We start from the raw sequence: 15,601 nt of genomic DNA, 5'->3' as shown, positions 1-15,601 counted from the left end.
CCTAGTCCAGGGGACTGCCCATTCTGAGCTGGAGATGCTCAGCCCCTGATGGCAAAATTACGAGGTATGTTTCTAAAGTGTTTGCACAGTGTTTGTGCTACTGTGAAGGAGAGTGGTTAGAGCAGAAATGCTCAGAAACTGAGTAAGGCGTGGTTCTCACGTGGAGGACTCAGATGAGCAATGGCCCAGGACTCAGGTTTCATTGATGAGGGTGGGAACTGCTGGCCAGGCCCTGCAGTTCAGAGAGTGGCATGGACCAGCAGCCTGGACCTCCTGAGGATCCCAGACCTGGAACTACAGAACCTCAGCCACCCCGTCGTCTGGGCTGTGTTTAAGCAAGATTCCTGTGCACATCACTGGGTGCATGGCTGCCCTCAGGCAGCCCCACCGGTGAGAAGCCTGTCCATGGGAGCCTGGAGGAAAAGACAGAGGAGAGAGGATACATGGATAGTACAAGTTCACAGGGGGCCCCACTTGCAAGTGCTGTCTGTTTGCAGATGGTGTGAGTGTCCTCACAGGGCCACCCTGGACCTGCCTGCCATCACAAAACCCTTGGGGCCAGCTGGACAGACCACACTTTCAGTCAGCAGAGATATGGATCAGATAGCATTAAATCAGAAGATTTGAGCATTATGGATGAACAACATAGTTCCATCTTTTCAGTCTCATTTTTTTTTTACTCATGTTAAAATACTTAAAAAAATACTTATCTAGACTTTCCTACCATATTATCGGGAAAAATTTAAACAAGAAAACTTGGAGGAATTTGATATTCCCATATAGCCCCACCTACATTCTTCATGGAATGTGTTTTACTAAGTCATCCTATCTTCATCATGACTGTCCACCTGCCCATCCATTTATTGATCACCCTGCCTTTTGGATGCATTTCCTCTCTGACCATTAGTGATGCATTAGTGATGACCATTGCGCTGAGATACATGATATGCTACAGAATGCATGATTTATTTAGTCCCTTGCCTGCTATATGCCAGGTGCTTTGTAATCAGTAACTCCAGTTTTTAACTTCACCAAAGAATCTTATTTTTCATATAATAGAGCCCCCATGAGGTTGTTACTTAAAATGGTACACAGCTAATAAAAGCCTGAGATTTGAACTTGGGCCTAAAGCCAGGGCTTTCCCTCTGAGCCCTGCCACTATAGAGATGACTGCTGGATACATTTAGGTGCTGTGAGTTGGCCTGGCCCTGTCATTCTAGATGTTACAGGAGGCATGCAAGGAAGACTTCTTGGAGGAGAAGGCACTTGCATCTTAAAGAAAGAGGGGCCACTGTATGGGGTGGTTTCCAGCAGATGGGCCAGGCCAGAGGAGGACGAGGACTTGGCTAGCACAGTTTCAGACAGTTTGCTAAGTGGCTTGGTTTGGGGGTTGAAGTGTGATAGATAAGCAGGAGGACCCATGGCGAGATGGATTGGCACCATGCCTGCCCCGGTGGGCTTCAGCAAGGCAGGACTGTGAGGATGGCCCAAGACTGGCAGTGTCTCATTCAGCTGTGCATTTTCACGACTGACAAGATGGTGCACAACAATGTCTTCTCATAGGTTCCTTTAGAGGATAGTATCTCTTAGAGAGTTCTAGAGGTCTTGGAAAAATACCTCTTGTTAGAATTAATCATCCTACCTTTTAATACTTATTTGGCTGTTGGATAAAATATTTGAAGTGCATAAAATCATATCATTTTAGTGGCAAGATGCTGCACTGCAATCCCAGAGGTACAAGGTTCAAATCCACCAGATGCTTTGCTGGAGAAGGAGGGGGCAATCTCCTCCTGTACGAGTCAGATCTGATTTTACGGTAAACGTAAAAAGAATACAATAAAAATTTAAAAAAAAGAAGAAATAAAAAAAATCATGTCATTTAAAAAATGTCCTGATTGAGAGAATCAGTTAATATACATTGTTTTATAAACTTTCCTCATATTTGTATAAGTGTCATTGTTCCTGGAATCTTTGTTGAATAATGAACTTACAATGACCACAGAGTTTTATTAACCCTGACACCTTCCTGTCCTGAGGAGAACTGGGTGGGTAGTGGTCTGAGTGTTGGACTGCTCACCAAAACATCAGTGGTTTGAACCCACTAGTCCCTCCTCAGGAGGAGACGGGAAGTCTCTGCTGTAAAGTATTTATAGCCTCGGATCTGTTGGAGGGTTGCCCTAAATCAGACTCAGCTGCATGGCAGTGGGTTGGTCTTTGGGTTTTGTTTCTTCCTTTCTTGACCTATCACGTGAGAAAGATGGGCAGTCTCCTCTCATGCAGTTTGTCGCCTTTGATAACCTACCAGAGGGTCCGTCATGAGTCTGTTTTGACACAACACATGTTAACACAACAACAACAACTTGGCCCACTTAATTCCCTGGTTATTAATGGAGTTAACTAAAATATCTTTTATTCTAGGGTTAGTGGAATATGAGGAAGAGATATGACAGCATTTGTTGTTGTTGTTAAGTGCCGTTGATTTGAGCATGACTCATAGCAGCCCTATGAACAGAAGACCTGAACCCTATTCTATAACTATTGTCCTTTCCCTAAGTTCATAGAGTTTCCAGAGGCATGTTGTTCAGGAAGTGGATGCCACACCTGCTTCCAAGCCTGTCTCAGTATGGGAGCTCCACCAAACACTGTCCACCACAGGTAACTATTATGACATTTGACACATCAGTGGTGCAGTGTTCCGCCTCTCAGCAACCCCAAGTGACCTCAGTACAGAGAATTGACAGACCAGTGTTATTCCACTTAGAAGAGTATTCATCCCAAACCCAACACCGCTTCACACATGAGCCTCCAAGCATTTACTGAGCAAGTAATCTAGGTTAACTGCTCCACTAATTACTTTAAACTTCTCTCCATTACATTTCTCTCCCCACTTTAGGAATAGACGGTTTAAGTAGTTTTTCCAAAGTCACAGAGCCAGGAAAAGGAATGTCAGGATTTGAATCCAGACAGCTTTTATTTTTAAATAAAATTTTATTTTAATTATTATTTTAACCCAGACACCCTGACTCCAGAGCTTGCTGTTAGATGCCTCCGAAAATCTGCGGGAGGGTCAGTTATGGTTTGGTTCCTACTGATGGCACACAAGAAGTATCAATGAATAGGCTTTTGGCAAATGATAATAAGTGACTGGAACTTGACACCCTGTCACCTGGGGATGAATGTTTCACATAAAGCCATGGTCTTCCTGGTTAGATCCTGAATCCTGGGTGTGAATGGAAGTCTCTGTGCCCCATCTCCCCTTCTCCTGCTGCTCTGTGACTGACTGGCTGGACTGGCGACAGGGAGAAGCCACAGGGCAAGCCTGACCACACTGGCTGGAGCCCCAGCCAGGTGCCAGCTCTGCCCAGGTGACCAGGCTATCTGGTGTCCCTCCCTGGTCTTCTGCACCTCTCCTCTTAACTTTTGGGTATGCACGCCTTGCCTCTTCATTCTTCCTCAGCTCTCCATGTCCTTTTCACTCAGAAGATATCTGTGAACATTCTGAGGACTTCACACTTGTGCCTCTTTGTGGTACCATGGGTGGTGTTGCTGTGCTCATTAGCTCTCAGTGTCAGCAGCCAAGAAAGCCAATTACAATCATCTCTACCAGAAGGACTCCGCCACCAGAGGTGGCATGGCACCTGTTAGGTCTTGGAGTGAGGTCAGAGGCAACATCACAGTCCACATCTGTGCTATGGATTTAAGGCAGGCTTCTTAAGGAGGCAGGGGAACTGGCTTTCCCGCACTCTTGAGTGTTTTCCTGTGGGAGGCCGCCAACCTGTTGAGCGGCCTGAAAACTTCACTAATAGCATATGATTCACGAGCATGGCATTTCTCAGTCACAGCTTTGAGGCTGTTTTTGTCCATGATCTCAAAATAACCAGACTCAGCTGGATCCTCTGAGAGAGAACCTTCCACTCATTTCTTGAAGTCGTGGGCCTGTCCCTCAAGAATGGCTCTTTAAGAGTATTTGGGAAAAGCATACACTTCTAACACTTCAATAGGGGTCTTGTTTGTGCTGGCAGGAGGTGGGATGATTTGTGGATGAGATGAGCCTGTGGACACGTAAATTAACCATGTAGTGTGCCCCACTGTGCAGGTGACACACGTGCCTGTCTTCCAGAAGGGGGGTGGGAGTGGTGAGGTGGTGCTTCCCTGGCAGGTGTTTCTTTCATGTTATTATGGGAGAGCCCTGTAGGGGCATTTAGAGTAAAATCACCAGCAGATGTTTAATTTATTTTAATGAGTGTGGTCTGGTGAGAAACTGGTGTTTGAGTGGTAGGATTATCACTTTGCACATAGGTTATGGTTCTGAGAAGAGTCCTGAATCTCCTACAGACTGCCAAAAGATATGTCCTGGAGAAAGTACAGCCGAAGTGCTCCTCAGAGGCAAGATTGGAGACACTTCATCTCACATATTTGGGACATGTTGCTAGGAGTGATTATTGCTTGGAGACGGTGGAGGGTCCGTGATAGAGGGGAAGACTCTGCAGTGGGCTCAAGTGTGTCAGGGATGATGAGGATGGCACAAGATAGGCCAGGGTTCAGATATATTGTTCATAGGGTCCTATGAGTTGTACTCGATGGCACCTAACAACAACAGCAATGTAGGAGGATTGGGTTTGATTCCTGGCCAGTGTACCTTGCACCCTGCCACTTGTCTGTCACTGGACACTCATGAGTTGCTATGATGCTGAACAGGTTTCTGTGGAGCTTCCAGGCTGAGCTGGGCTGGGAAGAAAGGCTTGAAAGTCTGCTTCTCAAAGCATCACGTAAACACCTTACAGATCACAGTGGTCCAGGTCACAGGGGTAGCGCAGGGCTGGGTGGTGCTTCCCCTGTGTAGGGGTCTCCGTGAACTGTGTCATTTAACAAAAATGTGTGCTTGAGGGTCTGTCTGTAGGGTTTGTGATTTCTGAAATGTGTGTGCAGCACCAGCATCTCTGGTCCAGATGCAGGAGGTTAGCACAGCACAGAGGAGTGGTTGAGTATAGAGGAGCCTGGTTGTGCGACTTGCCCTTCTGTTTTCTCACCTGTGTGAGGAGCACACACATAGACCCTTCACTTCTGAAAGGATTCTAAAAGAACAGCCTGGCGCTCAGCTCTGACCAGGCTGGGGAAGGCCCTGGTAGGGAGGTGTTTTCGCTGCACCTTGTCCCTCCCAGTCCATAAGCTTTGTGGGGGTTTGGGACCCCTTTTCTGGCTCCTAATACCATGCTCAGGCTTCTAAACCCAGGATCTCCATGGAATTCATTGTATTTTGCTTCAAGGAAGAACAAAACACTGTCCCTTGTGGGCCGAGGACATATTTACCCCTTAAAGGGATTTGCCAATGATGCACTTGAACCCTCCAAACCGGCTGTGGTTCGGAGGGCAAAGCAGAGCAGAAAGCAAGCACTTTGGTTCTTGATGTTCCAGCTTCAGGAGTAAGATCTCCATGCTGAGAAAGGATCTGAAATAGAACTTTCCTAACAACTTAACCCTCGCCTGGTCCCTCTGCAGCTTGAGGACCGGCCTTTCCTGGGGCTGTAACCCTGGGGCACTGCTCTGGATTCCACTCTTACTCTGAAAGTTCCTCTTTTTAGTACAGACCTTGGAATCTTCTCAGAACTGGGGGCTATTTGTGTAGCTGGAACCTGAAGTGCTTGGTCATGCAGGTGCGGACAGAGTGGGGCTGGTGTCCTGTTTCCTGGCTTTCCCAAGTGGACAGTGCAGCCTGGCCCCTGGATACAGCACCTCCTCCTGTGTGTACCTCCACTGTGGTTCCATGAAGCTACACAGTGTCCTCATCATCTTTGTCTTTTTACTCTGATAGTCTGATAGGTGATTTCCTTGTTCAGACTGTCCCATATGTTTTATGCTTCTGTGAATCACCACATTTATATCCATGGAACCAAAACCCAGTGCCAGTTTGACCAAGCTGTGATGCCCACTCTGATCTGGATATGCCCTGCCCAGCTTCCCTGGCCAGCTGACAGAAGTGATTCCCGTGTGACCACAGGGGCCCGGGCTTGGTGTGTGTTGGCCATAGAGGGTGTAAGTCTTGGATCCGGGCCTTAGCGACTTCATATATCGCTCTAGCAACTAAACAACTGTTGTGCCTCAGGGGCCAGCTTCCCAGTCAGCTGTCGTAATGTGCAGGTTTACAGCCCGTGCTGGGTATACCAGGGCTCTGGGAGTTACATTGCTCACTCAGAGGCTGTGCCTGTCTGGCAGTTCAGATTCACCAGCATCTCTGAGGTAGAGAGATACGAGTCTCTCGTGTGATTTACTGCCTCGGAAACTCAGTGGAGTGTCTGGGCTGAGTTAGTTCATATTCATTGGCTGTGAACTGAGCTGAGCCCATAGGTCCATCACCTGTGCTAGGGGTGTGGGACCCCAGGACCTGTCATGCCCTATCTGTCATCAAAGCTGTGGTCTAAGTCATAGTTGTAGGTAACGGCTTAAGGAAGACCCTAGAATTTGAGGTTTGTAGGACCAGAAGTCCTGTGGAGGCATTAGCAGTTCCTTGGCACACTGCTGGCTTTCCATGCAGGAGGCTTGAGTTTGATTCCCCGTAACTGCCCCTCTTGCATATCCACCACCTGTCCATCATTAAGGCTCCAGTGGAAGTTTTGGCCTAAGGTGGACTGGGAAGAAGGGCCTGGTGATCTGCTTTTGTAAATCAACCAGTGGAAACCCTGTGAGCCACCATGGTCTGGTCTACACTCAGTAATGGAGATGTGGCAGAACTAAGCAGCATTGTTCTCCAAGGTGCAAGGGGTTAACCCGAGTCAGAGGACAACTCAGTAGAAACTAACAACAGCCACCGAGCTAGAAGTAACTGAGTGGCTCCCAGCCTTTGTCTGGATGGAGTGAAGCGGTGCTCCGTAGCTTTTATTTTTCTTCTTAATCCTGTCCATCTCTCATCTTTCCTCTTCCTCTACAAAATATTCCTTGGAACCAGTTGAAGACCAGAGGTGCAGCTGGTGGATTTGAACTGTGGGTTTTAGTGTTGACAGCACAACTTCTCACCACTAGGCCACCAGTGCTCCCTGTTAGCCAGTATTGGGCTAACACACATTGCATAGCAGACAAGGTGCTAGGTGCTGGGGACTTGTGCAGTGAATATAAGAGCACACCCTGGCCCAGGGTCTCCGGAGGCTGAGGTGAGCACACAGCACTACAGTGTTCAGACCTGACTGAGTCTTAAGGGTTATGTCACCATGACATGGTAGTTAGGGATACATTCAACTAAAGACACTGCCTGCTCTAATATCCTAATGATTTTTTTTTTTAAATTCTTTTTACAGTGCCTTACTGGAAGGAGAAAGTAATCCAGAAATACTGATCTGGACTGAACACATTGAAAATATACCGCAAGGTAATTATTTTAAAAGCTAATTATTTAACCTTAAACTGCTTTTAATTTGAACTCCTCATTCCATCTGTAAAGAGTAAAATCTAATTTATCTGCAAGAGTAGAGGCAACATAGTGGTTTTCAGATAACTGTTGTTCATCTTCTTTTAAGTACCAAGTAGATTTAACACGACTGATGGTGCAGTTAACTCTGCTATGAACAAAAAGGGTCAGTATTTGAGTTCAGAGAAGTACCTCATGAGAAAGGCCTGGTGAACTACTGCTCAAAAATCAGTACAAATCAGTACAAAAAATTACCCTATGGGGAAACAAGCCAGGCTTACTGCCCAGTAGAGACTGATTGAATCCCCAAGACTACAGTCCCAGGCCACCCTTAAACCTGAGGGAAAATCTCACCTCTGGGGCCCAGCTTTCAGCCAAAAAAATAGACTGACCTAGAAAGTGATCTGTAAGGCTAAGGAGTCTCTAACTTCTTAGAATAGAATTGCCCAGATCACAGAAAGTATGTGTGTGTGAGGGGTAAGATGAAAGAATCAATGGAAATGAGAGTTAAAATAATAAGTTAGGAGGGGGTGTATGAACGGTTTATGGTGAAAACTGATTTGCTTTGTAAACTTTTAGTCAAATCACAATAAAAATAAATTAAAACTGAATCCTATGGGTGTGCCATGAGTCTGCTGATAGAAATGAAAGATCTGTGGGCAATTTCCCCCACCCCCAGAACCTTTAAAAACCAATTAGAATCTTTATTTTAAAGTTCTTTAGGTAAGAAGGAATAAATGAAGTTATATCTAGTATGTTCAATATTTCTCTGACTCACCATGATTTTAGTTCATAAGTTTTTAAAAAGAATTGAAAATTGAGAACACATATCTGGTACCTTTGACAGGAGAATGTTAGATTAACAGCCAATCAAGATAGATGGTAGCTCTTTTTAAAAAATTAATTCTTTCACTCAGCATAATGTCCTCCAGGGTCACCTAATTTGAATAATATTGCATGAGTTCCTTGTTTAACAGGGTTGTGGTAAGACTGAGGAAAAACTGGATAAATTATGTGTACTGCATTGAAACAGATGAGGGAGAGAATAATTTAAAAACGATATGTGATACGGTATAATGGTTATCACAAGAGTCCGGAATTAAGGTTGCATAGTGGAGTGTACTCGGGGTGGTGGGCGAGGTGAGGGGGGATTGTATACCAAAGAAGGAATTTTTCTTTTGCTTTTCAAAGAGAGGAGCGAACTGGGTGGGGGAGGACTGGGCAGGGAGAAAAAGTGCAACAATGAATGAATGAAAATAAAAAATCTCTGTAAATGTTCATTAAAATTAATAAAATAAAATTTAAAAAATTATGTCATTATTTGTGAAAATCATCTTTGCCTAAATTTTGTCTTAGACAACATCCAGTAAAACTCCTTTCTGATATTGTCTGTGTTGTTGTTAGATGCCGTCAAGTGAGCTACAGTTCACAGATGTCCTATGAACAGTAGATCTGAACCTGACCTTATCCTTATGATTTCTATCCCTATGCCATCCTCTGTCCCCTGGATGCTTGAGTCCATTGTTACACTCACTGTGTCAGTCCATCTTCTTGAAGGTTTTCCTCTCTTTCTCTGACCGTCCACCTTTCCAAGCATGATGATGTCTTTTAGCAAGGACTGGCCCCTTCTGATAACATGTACGTGAGACAAAGTTTGACCGTCCTTGAACACCCTGGTTTCACTTCTTCTGTTTATTCTTTTGGTAGTTCATGTGACATTTAGTACTCTTCTCCTACACCACAATTCAGAGGCATCTTCTGTCATCCTTGTTCACTGTCCAACTTGCAAATGCATAGGAAGAAATGGAAAATACCACGGCTTGGATCAGGCACATTTTAGTCTTTACACTGACATTGTTGCTCTCTAACACTGCGGAGAGGTCCTGCATAGCAGATGTTCACAACACAACACATCTTTTGATCTCCTGACTGCTGGTACATGGGTGTTGATTGTGGACCCAAGTAAAACAAAATCATTGACAATGTCAGGCTTTTCTCCCTCTAGCTGGATGGTACTTATTGGTGCAATGGTGAGGATTATTGTTTTCTTCATACTGAAGGTAGTCTTTGATCTTTTTCAGGAAGTGCTTTCTGCAGGCAGTGTTGTGTCATCAGCATAATGGAGGATGTTGATGAGTCTTTTTCCAGTGACATTCATATGGTCCAACTTCTCAAATTATTTGCTCAGCATACAAATTGATTAGTTATGGAGAAAGGATCCAACCCTGATTCACAGCTTTCCTAATTTTAAATCATGCAGCGTTCCCTTGTTCTGATTGGATTATTTTTTCTTGATCCGTGTATAGATTTCACATGACCAATTAAGATTTCTAGGATTCTCATTCTTCTCAATGTTATCCATAATTTGTTATGATCCACACAGTCAAATGCCTTTACATAGTCAATAAACCACAAGTAAACATCTTTCTGGTATTCTCTGCTTTCAATCAAATCCATCTGACATTAGCAGTGACAGCCCTTGTTCCATGACCTCTGAGTCTAGCTTGAAATTCTGGAAGTTTCCTGTTGATGTACTGTTTATGAATGTTTATTAATACATCTAACTATATTGTTTAATTTTCAGTATTGCATAAAATAGTGTTGGCTGTGTGCCCACAGGATGACAAGGTTGAAACCAGTCTGTCATGTTCTCTTGTTGAACCTCTGTTAGAAACCATTTGGGTCCTGCCCTTTTATCTTCTGATATGTCTTGACTTTGTAATATGTTGAACTGATGGAGTAATCTATTTGGAGCGCCTTAGCCTGTTCTCTCTCCTGCACTGTGGGATCTGTCCCGAAGGGACATCAGGCTTTGACTGCCACTTGGGAAACCTAAACTAAACAGGCTGCAGATGAGTCCATCCTCACTAATAGTCATGCTTCCTCAGGCTTCCATTCTAATAAGAATGGACTCTCTCATGTTTCTCTGTGGAGTAGATAGTGTACTTAAACTGTTGACGTTTGTGTTAGCAGGTCTACACATAAAGCTCTTTGCACCAGGGAGACCAAGGGAAGAGGAGGCTCCATCCTGGCCAAGGGAATGGGATGTGACTGGGCACCTGGGAGTGCTCTCTAGTGGATGGTGCTGCAGGCCACTGTCCTAAGGACAGGTTGCCCAGCAGGAGCTCACGGCCTCTCTTCAGATGATCCTGAACATAACAGGAAGCCCTGCGTGTGATCGCCAGCTCCTAAACCTAAAATTAAAATAGACTGAGGTGTGCTTCCTGCACTGGTACCTTTTGAGATCAGAAGGATGCCAAGGTTCAAAACAGAATAAGCCTAGAAGTGGAGGGAAAAAGAATTCCTTAAGATTTATTGGCCCCACATAAAAATCAATAAAATAGGGTGGTTTGTGTTTAATCATTAATTTATATTCTTTGTAAAAATAAAGTTCTTCTCCTCTGAAAAAGATAAAATAAACTTACTGTAATAAAGTAGAAATTGTTGTTGTTGTTAAGTGCCCTCGAGTCAGCAGGTGACTCATAGCGACCCTATGAAGGAGAGTCCTCAACACTTGGGTGTCTTTCATCCTCTCTCCAGGTTCATAGGGTTTCCGGAGGCAAGCTATTATGGAAGTGGATGCCACTCCTCCTTCCAAGCTTGTTTTAATCAGAGAGCTCCACCCCACTCTCTGTCCACATTGGGTAGCCAACCATTAACGCATTTTACACATCAGTGTCACAGAAGTAGAAATTAATGAGTCCAAAAACATAAGATTGTAAAATGTTAGCTAACCCTGGCCTCCCTGGCTAATGATAAGTGTTGTTGTTGTTGTTGTTGTTGTTGTTATTGTTGTGTACCATTGAGTCAGAACTGACCCTCCAGTGGGTTTTCAGAGGCGGTATAATCGCATGAGAAGAGATTGCCCATTCTTCTCCCACCAAGCCAGTTGCAATATAGAACTGTGTGCCTTCGGGATTGCAACACAGTATCTTCCCACAAGGCCACCAGAGCTCCCTAAGATTAGTATTAGCTTGAAACATTTATGATCTTATATTTTCTTGTGTCAGACTTTTAAACACTATCAAAATAATTCTGCATTGGAAATACTCTTTATTTGTAATACCTTTCTATAGTAATGCCTTGTGGTTATTATAATGGGAAGAGATTTACCTGTAGTGATGCTTTTAAGATGGGGTGAAAAAAAGCAATGACTTTCATTTTAACCAACTGTTTGTTTTATTCCTACAGAAATCAGAAACACATCCTATCAATACAGAAACTCTGTAATACAGAGGGAAAATGAAAGACATCTATTCCCAAGGCGGAAAGCAGTTCCAATGAGTTTAAAGCACAGCGCAGCGCTGCATTCAGCCTTGTCTGCACATCGGACATCTCAGACAAGCACAAGTGTGGAGAGTGTGGCTCAGGGCAGCATCCGGGGCTCAGGATACTCACCCTTGACCACTGTCTGGCAGGAAAACACTAGTGACAAAACTGCCAATGAGCAGGCACGTTTCAGAACCTTTTCTCCCACCTATGATCTTTTAAGAAAAACAGAAATGCAACTGAAAAGACTCCCTGAAAGACCAAGAACTGAAGGGGCAAATGATGCCTCCACTGTCCGGGAGTCACATCGAGAAAGCCAGGACAACAGAGTGCTGGGCACCTCTGAGAGCACATGTTCAAGTGACAGGACTGTCACCTTGGGAAAGAAAACAGATGTGAAAGGCGCAGAGGAGCGAGGAAGAATCATACCAGGAATGGGCAGGACAAAGCAAGAGGAGAGAGTGTTTGACTCTAAAGAGAAGGCTTCTGAGGAGAGAAACTTAAGGTGGGAAGAGCTTACCAAGTTAGATAAAGAAGCAAGAAAGAGGGAAAGTCAGCAAATGAGGGAACAGGCTAAAGAGAAGGAGTCACTGAAGGAGAAAAATGTGCGTGCGAGAGAGATACCAATTACTATGAAAACATCGCAGGAAAACATCCCCGAGGCATCACCACAGAGCTTCCACACATCTGTCAAGAAGGATATTGGTGGTAAGAGACCTATAGAGACAAAAACAAGAGAAATGAAGTTCAGTCTGGACACCAGCAATGCCCCCAGCTCCCTGAAAGGTGATGCCATGACCAAAACCATCGCAGAAAACATTGTCTCCAGTATCCTTACACAGTTCACGAAGGCCCCAGATACAGAAGCATCTGCTGCTTCTTTTCCAGACACCAAGGTCACTTACGTGGACAGGAAAGAGCTGCCTGGTGATAGGAAGACAAAGACTGAGATTGTCGTGGAGTCTAAACTGGCGGAGGAGGTTGATATTTCCAGTGATACTGGCCTGGACTATCTTCTGAGCAAAGATATGAAGGAAGTGGGGCTGAAAGGAAAATCTGCTGAGCAGATGATAGGAGACATAGTCAACCTAGGCCTGAAAGGAAGAGAGGGGAGGGTCAAGATTGTCAATGTGGAGATCGTTGAAAAGCCCATGAGCTATGCAGGAGAGAAAGTACAGGAGCTCCCCACCCCTTGTCAGGTGGAGGAGGTCGATGATGTGTCTCCAGACACCAAGGGGTTAGTTGAGGAAAAGGAAGTTTATGAAGAAACAGATAGCGCCTTCTCAGTCAGTCAGTTTTCAAAGATGAAGCAGCCTCCTCAGAACTTAACTCAGGTGGAAGAGGTGACAGAGGTATCTGATTGGGAGGGAGAGCAGAGTTATTTCGTGTCAACTCCAGATGATCACCCAGGTGGGCATGACAGAGATGAAGGCTCCGTGTATGGGCAGATCCACACTGACGAAGAATCCACCATCAAGTACTCGTGGCAAGACGAAATTGTGCAGGGGACCCGGAGAAGGAAGACAGAGGACAGGTTGAGAGAGGAGGAGGAGGAGCACCTGTATTCTTCTCACTGGAGAGAAGAAGCTAAACATGGTGTGTTTCATGCTAAACCCATAGTCATTGAGAAGGAAATTAAAATACCACAAGAATTTCACATCTCCAGTAAGGAAGTCTTTGCCATGGAGCCCAAGAACCAGCTGGGAGAGGTTATGGAGCAGCTGGAAGAAAGGCTTCCGGAGCGAGTAAGGAAAGAGCTGTCCGCCTTGAGCCGAGAGGGCGCGGGTGAGCCTGGCAGTGTGGCTGTGGATGTGAAGGAAGTCCAGAGCTCTGGTGGTGGTTCCATGACCTTAGTTGCTGAAGTCAACCTTTCACAAACTGTCGACGCTGATCAGTTAGACCTGGGTGAGCTGAACCGATGCGAAACTAGTGAAATAGAGAAAGCTGTGGAGTCAGTGGTTCGGGAGAGTTTGACCAAGCGATCTAGTCAAGTGCCTGGAAGCCCTGACCAGAAAGGAGTGGAGGCCCTGGCCACTGGCATTGGTTTCAAACGCTGGGCCACCAGGGAACTGTACAGCCCATCTGTTGAAAGGGAGGATGCCAGCCCAGCTTCTCCAAGCACCGACTCAGTCACCTGGCAGGGTCCAGTGTTGGCCACTGTGGAAATCAGCAGCCCCAGGGGCCTTGGCCAGTCCCAGGTGCTTGAGGACATCAGCCAGTCTGTAAGGCATATTCAGATAGGCCCCACTGCGGTGTGGAGGGCTGAGCAGCTCTCACCTGGGAGATCTCCGTCAGAAGTGGAGGTAAGTGGAGGAGGCAGCCTAGCCAGGCAGAGTGCTCAGCAGACATCACCTGGTCTTTGAGGCACTTTCAGCAGGGTCTTGGTCAGAGTCAGAAGTCTCAAGAAGTCTCCTTCCAAGGGTCTGTCTCTGCCCTTCAGGAGAAAGGGGACACAGAAGAGCCTGGTGAGTTTTGGTTAGACACTGGTCAGTATAGGAGGCACGTCATGTTTGACTCCAAACAGTTAGTCATGCTAACAAGGAAATTGTTTTTGAGGGCCACGTTCCTGGGACAGGGAAGGTTGGCCATTATATTCAAACTAAAGAGTCCGTGGGTATACAGATGGACCTTGAACTAGACCCTGAAGGAGGGTACAGTGAGGAGAGTCAGACCACAGCCCCCCGTTAGAGAAATTGGAGCCATGTTCCGAACATGCTAGCACACTCCCCAGTTACGGCACATCCACTGGGCACATTCCAATTGCTCCTCAGATGCCCTACCACAGAGCAGGTGATTTTCCTGGGAGCTCTTCCCCAGCCCACAGGGCTTAGTGACTCAGAAAGCTCTGTGCACAGACAGCACCACAGACATAACCCAAGCACTCATCATTCCACTTCAGAGAAAAGAAACCTTATGGTTGAAAAGAACTCTTTCCGAGTGAGGCTTCTGCATCTCCTCCAGAGGAGAGTGGAGAAAGTCAACCAGGTTAGAAGTGACATCAGACACTAGCAGGTCCTTCAGGGATATTAGACGAGGTCCTGCAGAAGCCGAACACTCTGACTATATTGTCTTCACGGACCCTAAAGCATTTGCTCTTGCTGGGTCCACAGCTACTTCCAAGCTGGGTGTTAGCAGATAGCAACAGGCCAGTGAGGCATGTTACACTGGAGCCCATGGAAACTTCCTTTGCCTTTCAGATCGATGTGAGCAACCTGGAGGCAACCCCCAGCTCTGCACCAAGGACACAGGAGGTCATGATCCACTTCCCTACTGTGAAGGAAGCAGCAACACCTGGGGAATCTGATGGTGGTGCCTGGACAGGGGCTGGCAGTAAGGAGAGGGCAGAAATTGGGAGCGTTCAGGCCTCCACTGGTGATAGAAACTGGGCCCTTGGGCCAGAGGACCAGGAGCAGGCTGTGTTTAATAAGACAGTGCAGCAGCAGAGGATGGTCGACCAGAGGTTGGTGGTTTCAGATGACAAGAAGGTTGCTCTGCTCTATCTAGATAAGGAAGAGGAGGAGGAAGATAGTAATGGGCACTGGTTTTGAGAAAGAAATAATGTTGTTTTAAATGCAATCTTATATACAGAAGGCTTTACTTCCTTTAAAGAGTGAAGCACCCTGTTTAGGAGAGCAGCACCTCTTTTCACTTCCTTCAAAGAGGCAGAGGTCAGTTTTACTTTATAGTTACTATGCAAAGGTTTCAGACCACCTCAGGCCTTAATGGACACTGAATCTTTATCTTTTGAGTTAGAACTTTCATAGAATACCTTTTAATCTCCGAAGATTTCTTCCTCTGGAGTTTTCTGTCCACTTGGGGAGACATTTGTGACCAGTTCCACATAATGGTTACAGGAGTGCCTCATGCCTTTTTGAAACTATGGTTATCTGTAGGTAACGTGCCTAAATAGTAACCAATAGCCACCAAGTAGAT

The 15,601-nt window shown here is 45.6% G+C and overlaps 1 protein-coding gene across 1 annotated transcript in view; it reads left to right on the top strand.

The window, feature by feature from the left end:
• The window catches only part of SYNM (synemin, intermediate filament protein), a 32,544-nt gene extending 17,328 nt beyond the window's left edge, over nucleotides 1–15,216 (top strand). The window contains 9 exon segments of the mRNA XM_006902388.1: nucleotides 7,290–7,360; nucleotides 11,591–13,987; nucleotides 13,990–14,195; nucleotides 14,198–14,348; nucleotides 14,351–14,441; nucleotides 14,443–14,600; nucleotides 14,603–14,653; nucleotides 14,656–14,794; nucleotides 14,796–15,216. Coding sequence (XP_006902450.1) covers nucleotides 7,290–7,360; nucleotides 11,591–13,987; nucleotides 13,990–14,195; nucleotides 14,198–14,348; nucleotides 14,351–14,441; nucleotides 14,443–14,600; nucleotides 14,603–14,653; nucleotides 14,656–14,794; nucleotides 14,796–15,216 — 3,685 coding nt within the window.
• Nucleotides 15,217–15,601: the final 385 nt, after the last annotated feature.

Source organism: Elephantulus edwardii, unplaced genomic scaffold, assembly GCF_000299155.1.
Source record: "Elephantulus edwardii isolate Elephantulus edwardi_28Jun2011 unplaced genomic scaffold, EleEdw1.0 scaffold00403, whole genome shotgun sequence".
Taxonomy (NCBI): domain Eukaryota; kingdom Metazoa; phylum Chordata; class Mammalia; order Macroscelidea; family Macroscelididae; genus Elephantulus; species Elephantulus edwardii.
The sequence above is the reverse complement of the archived record's forward strand: the minus strand, read 5'-3'. Positions and strand labels throughout refer to the sequence as shown.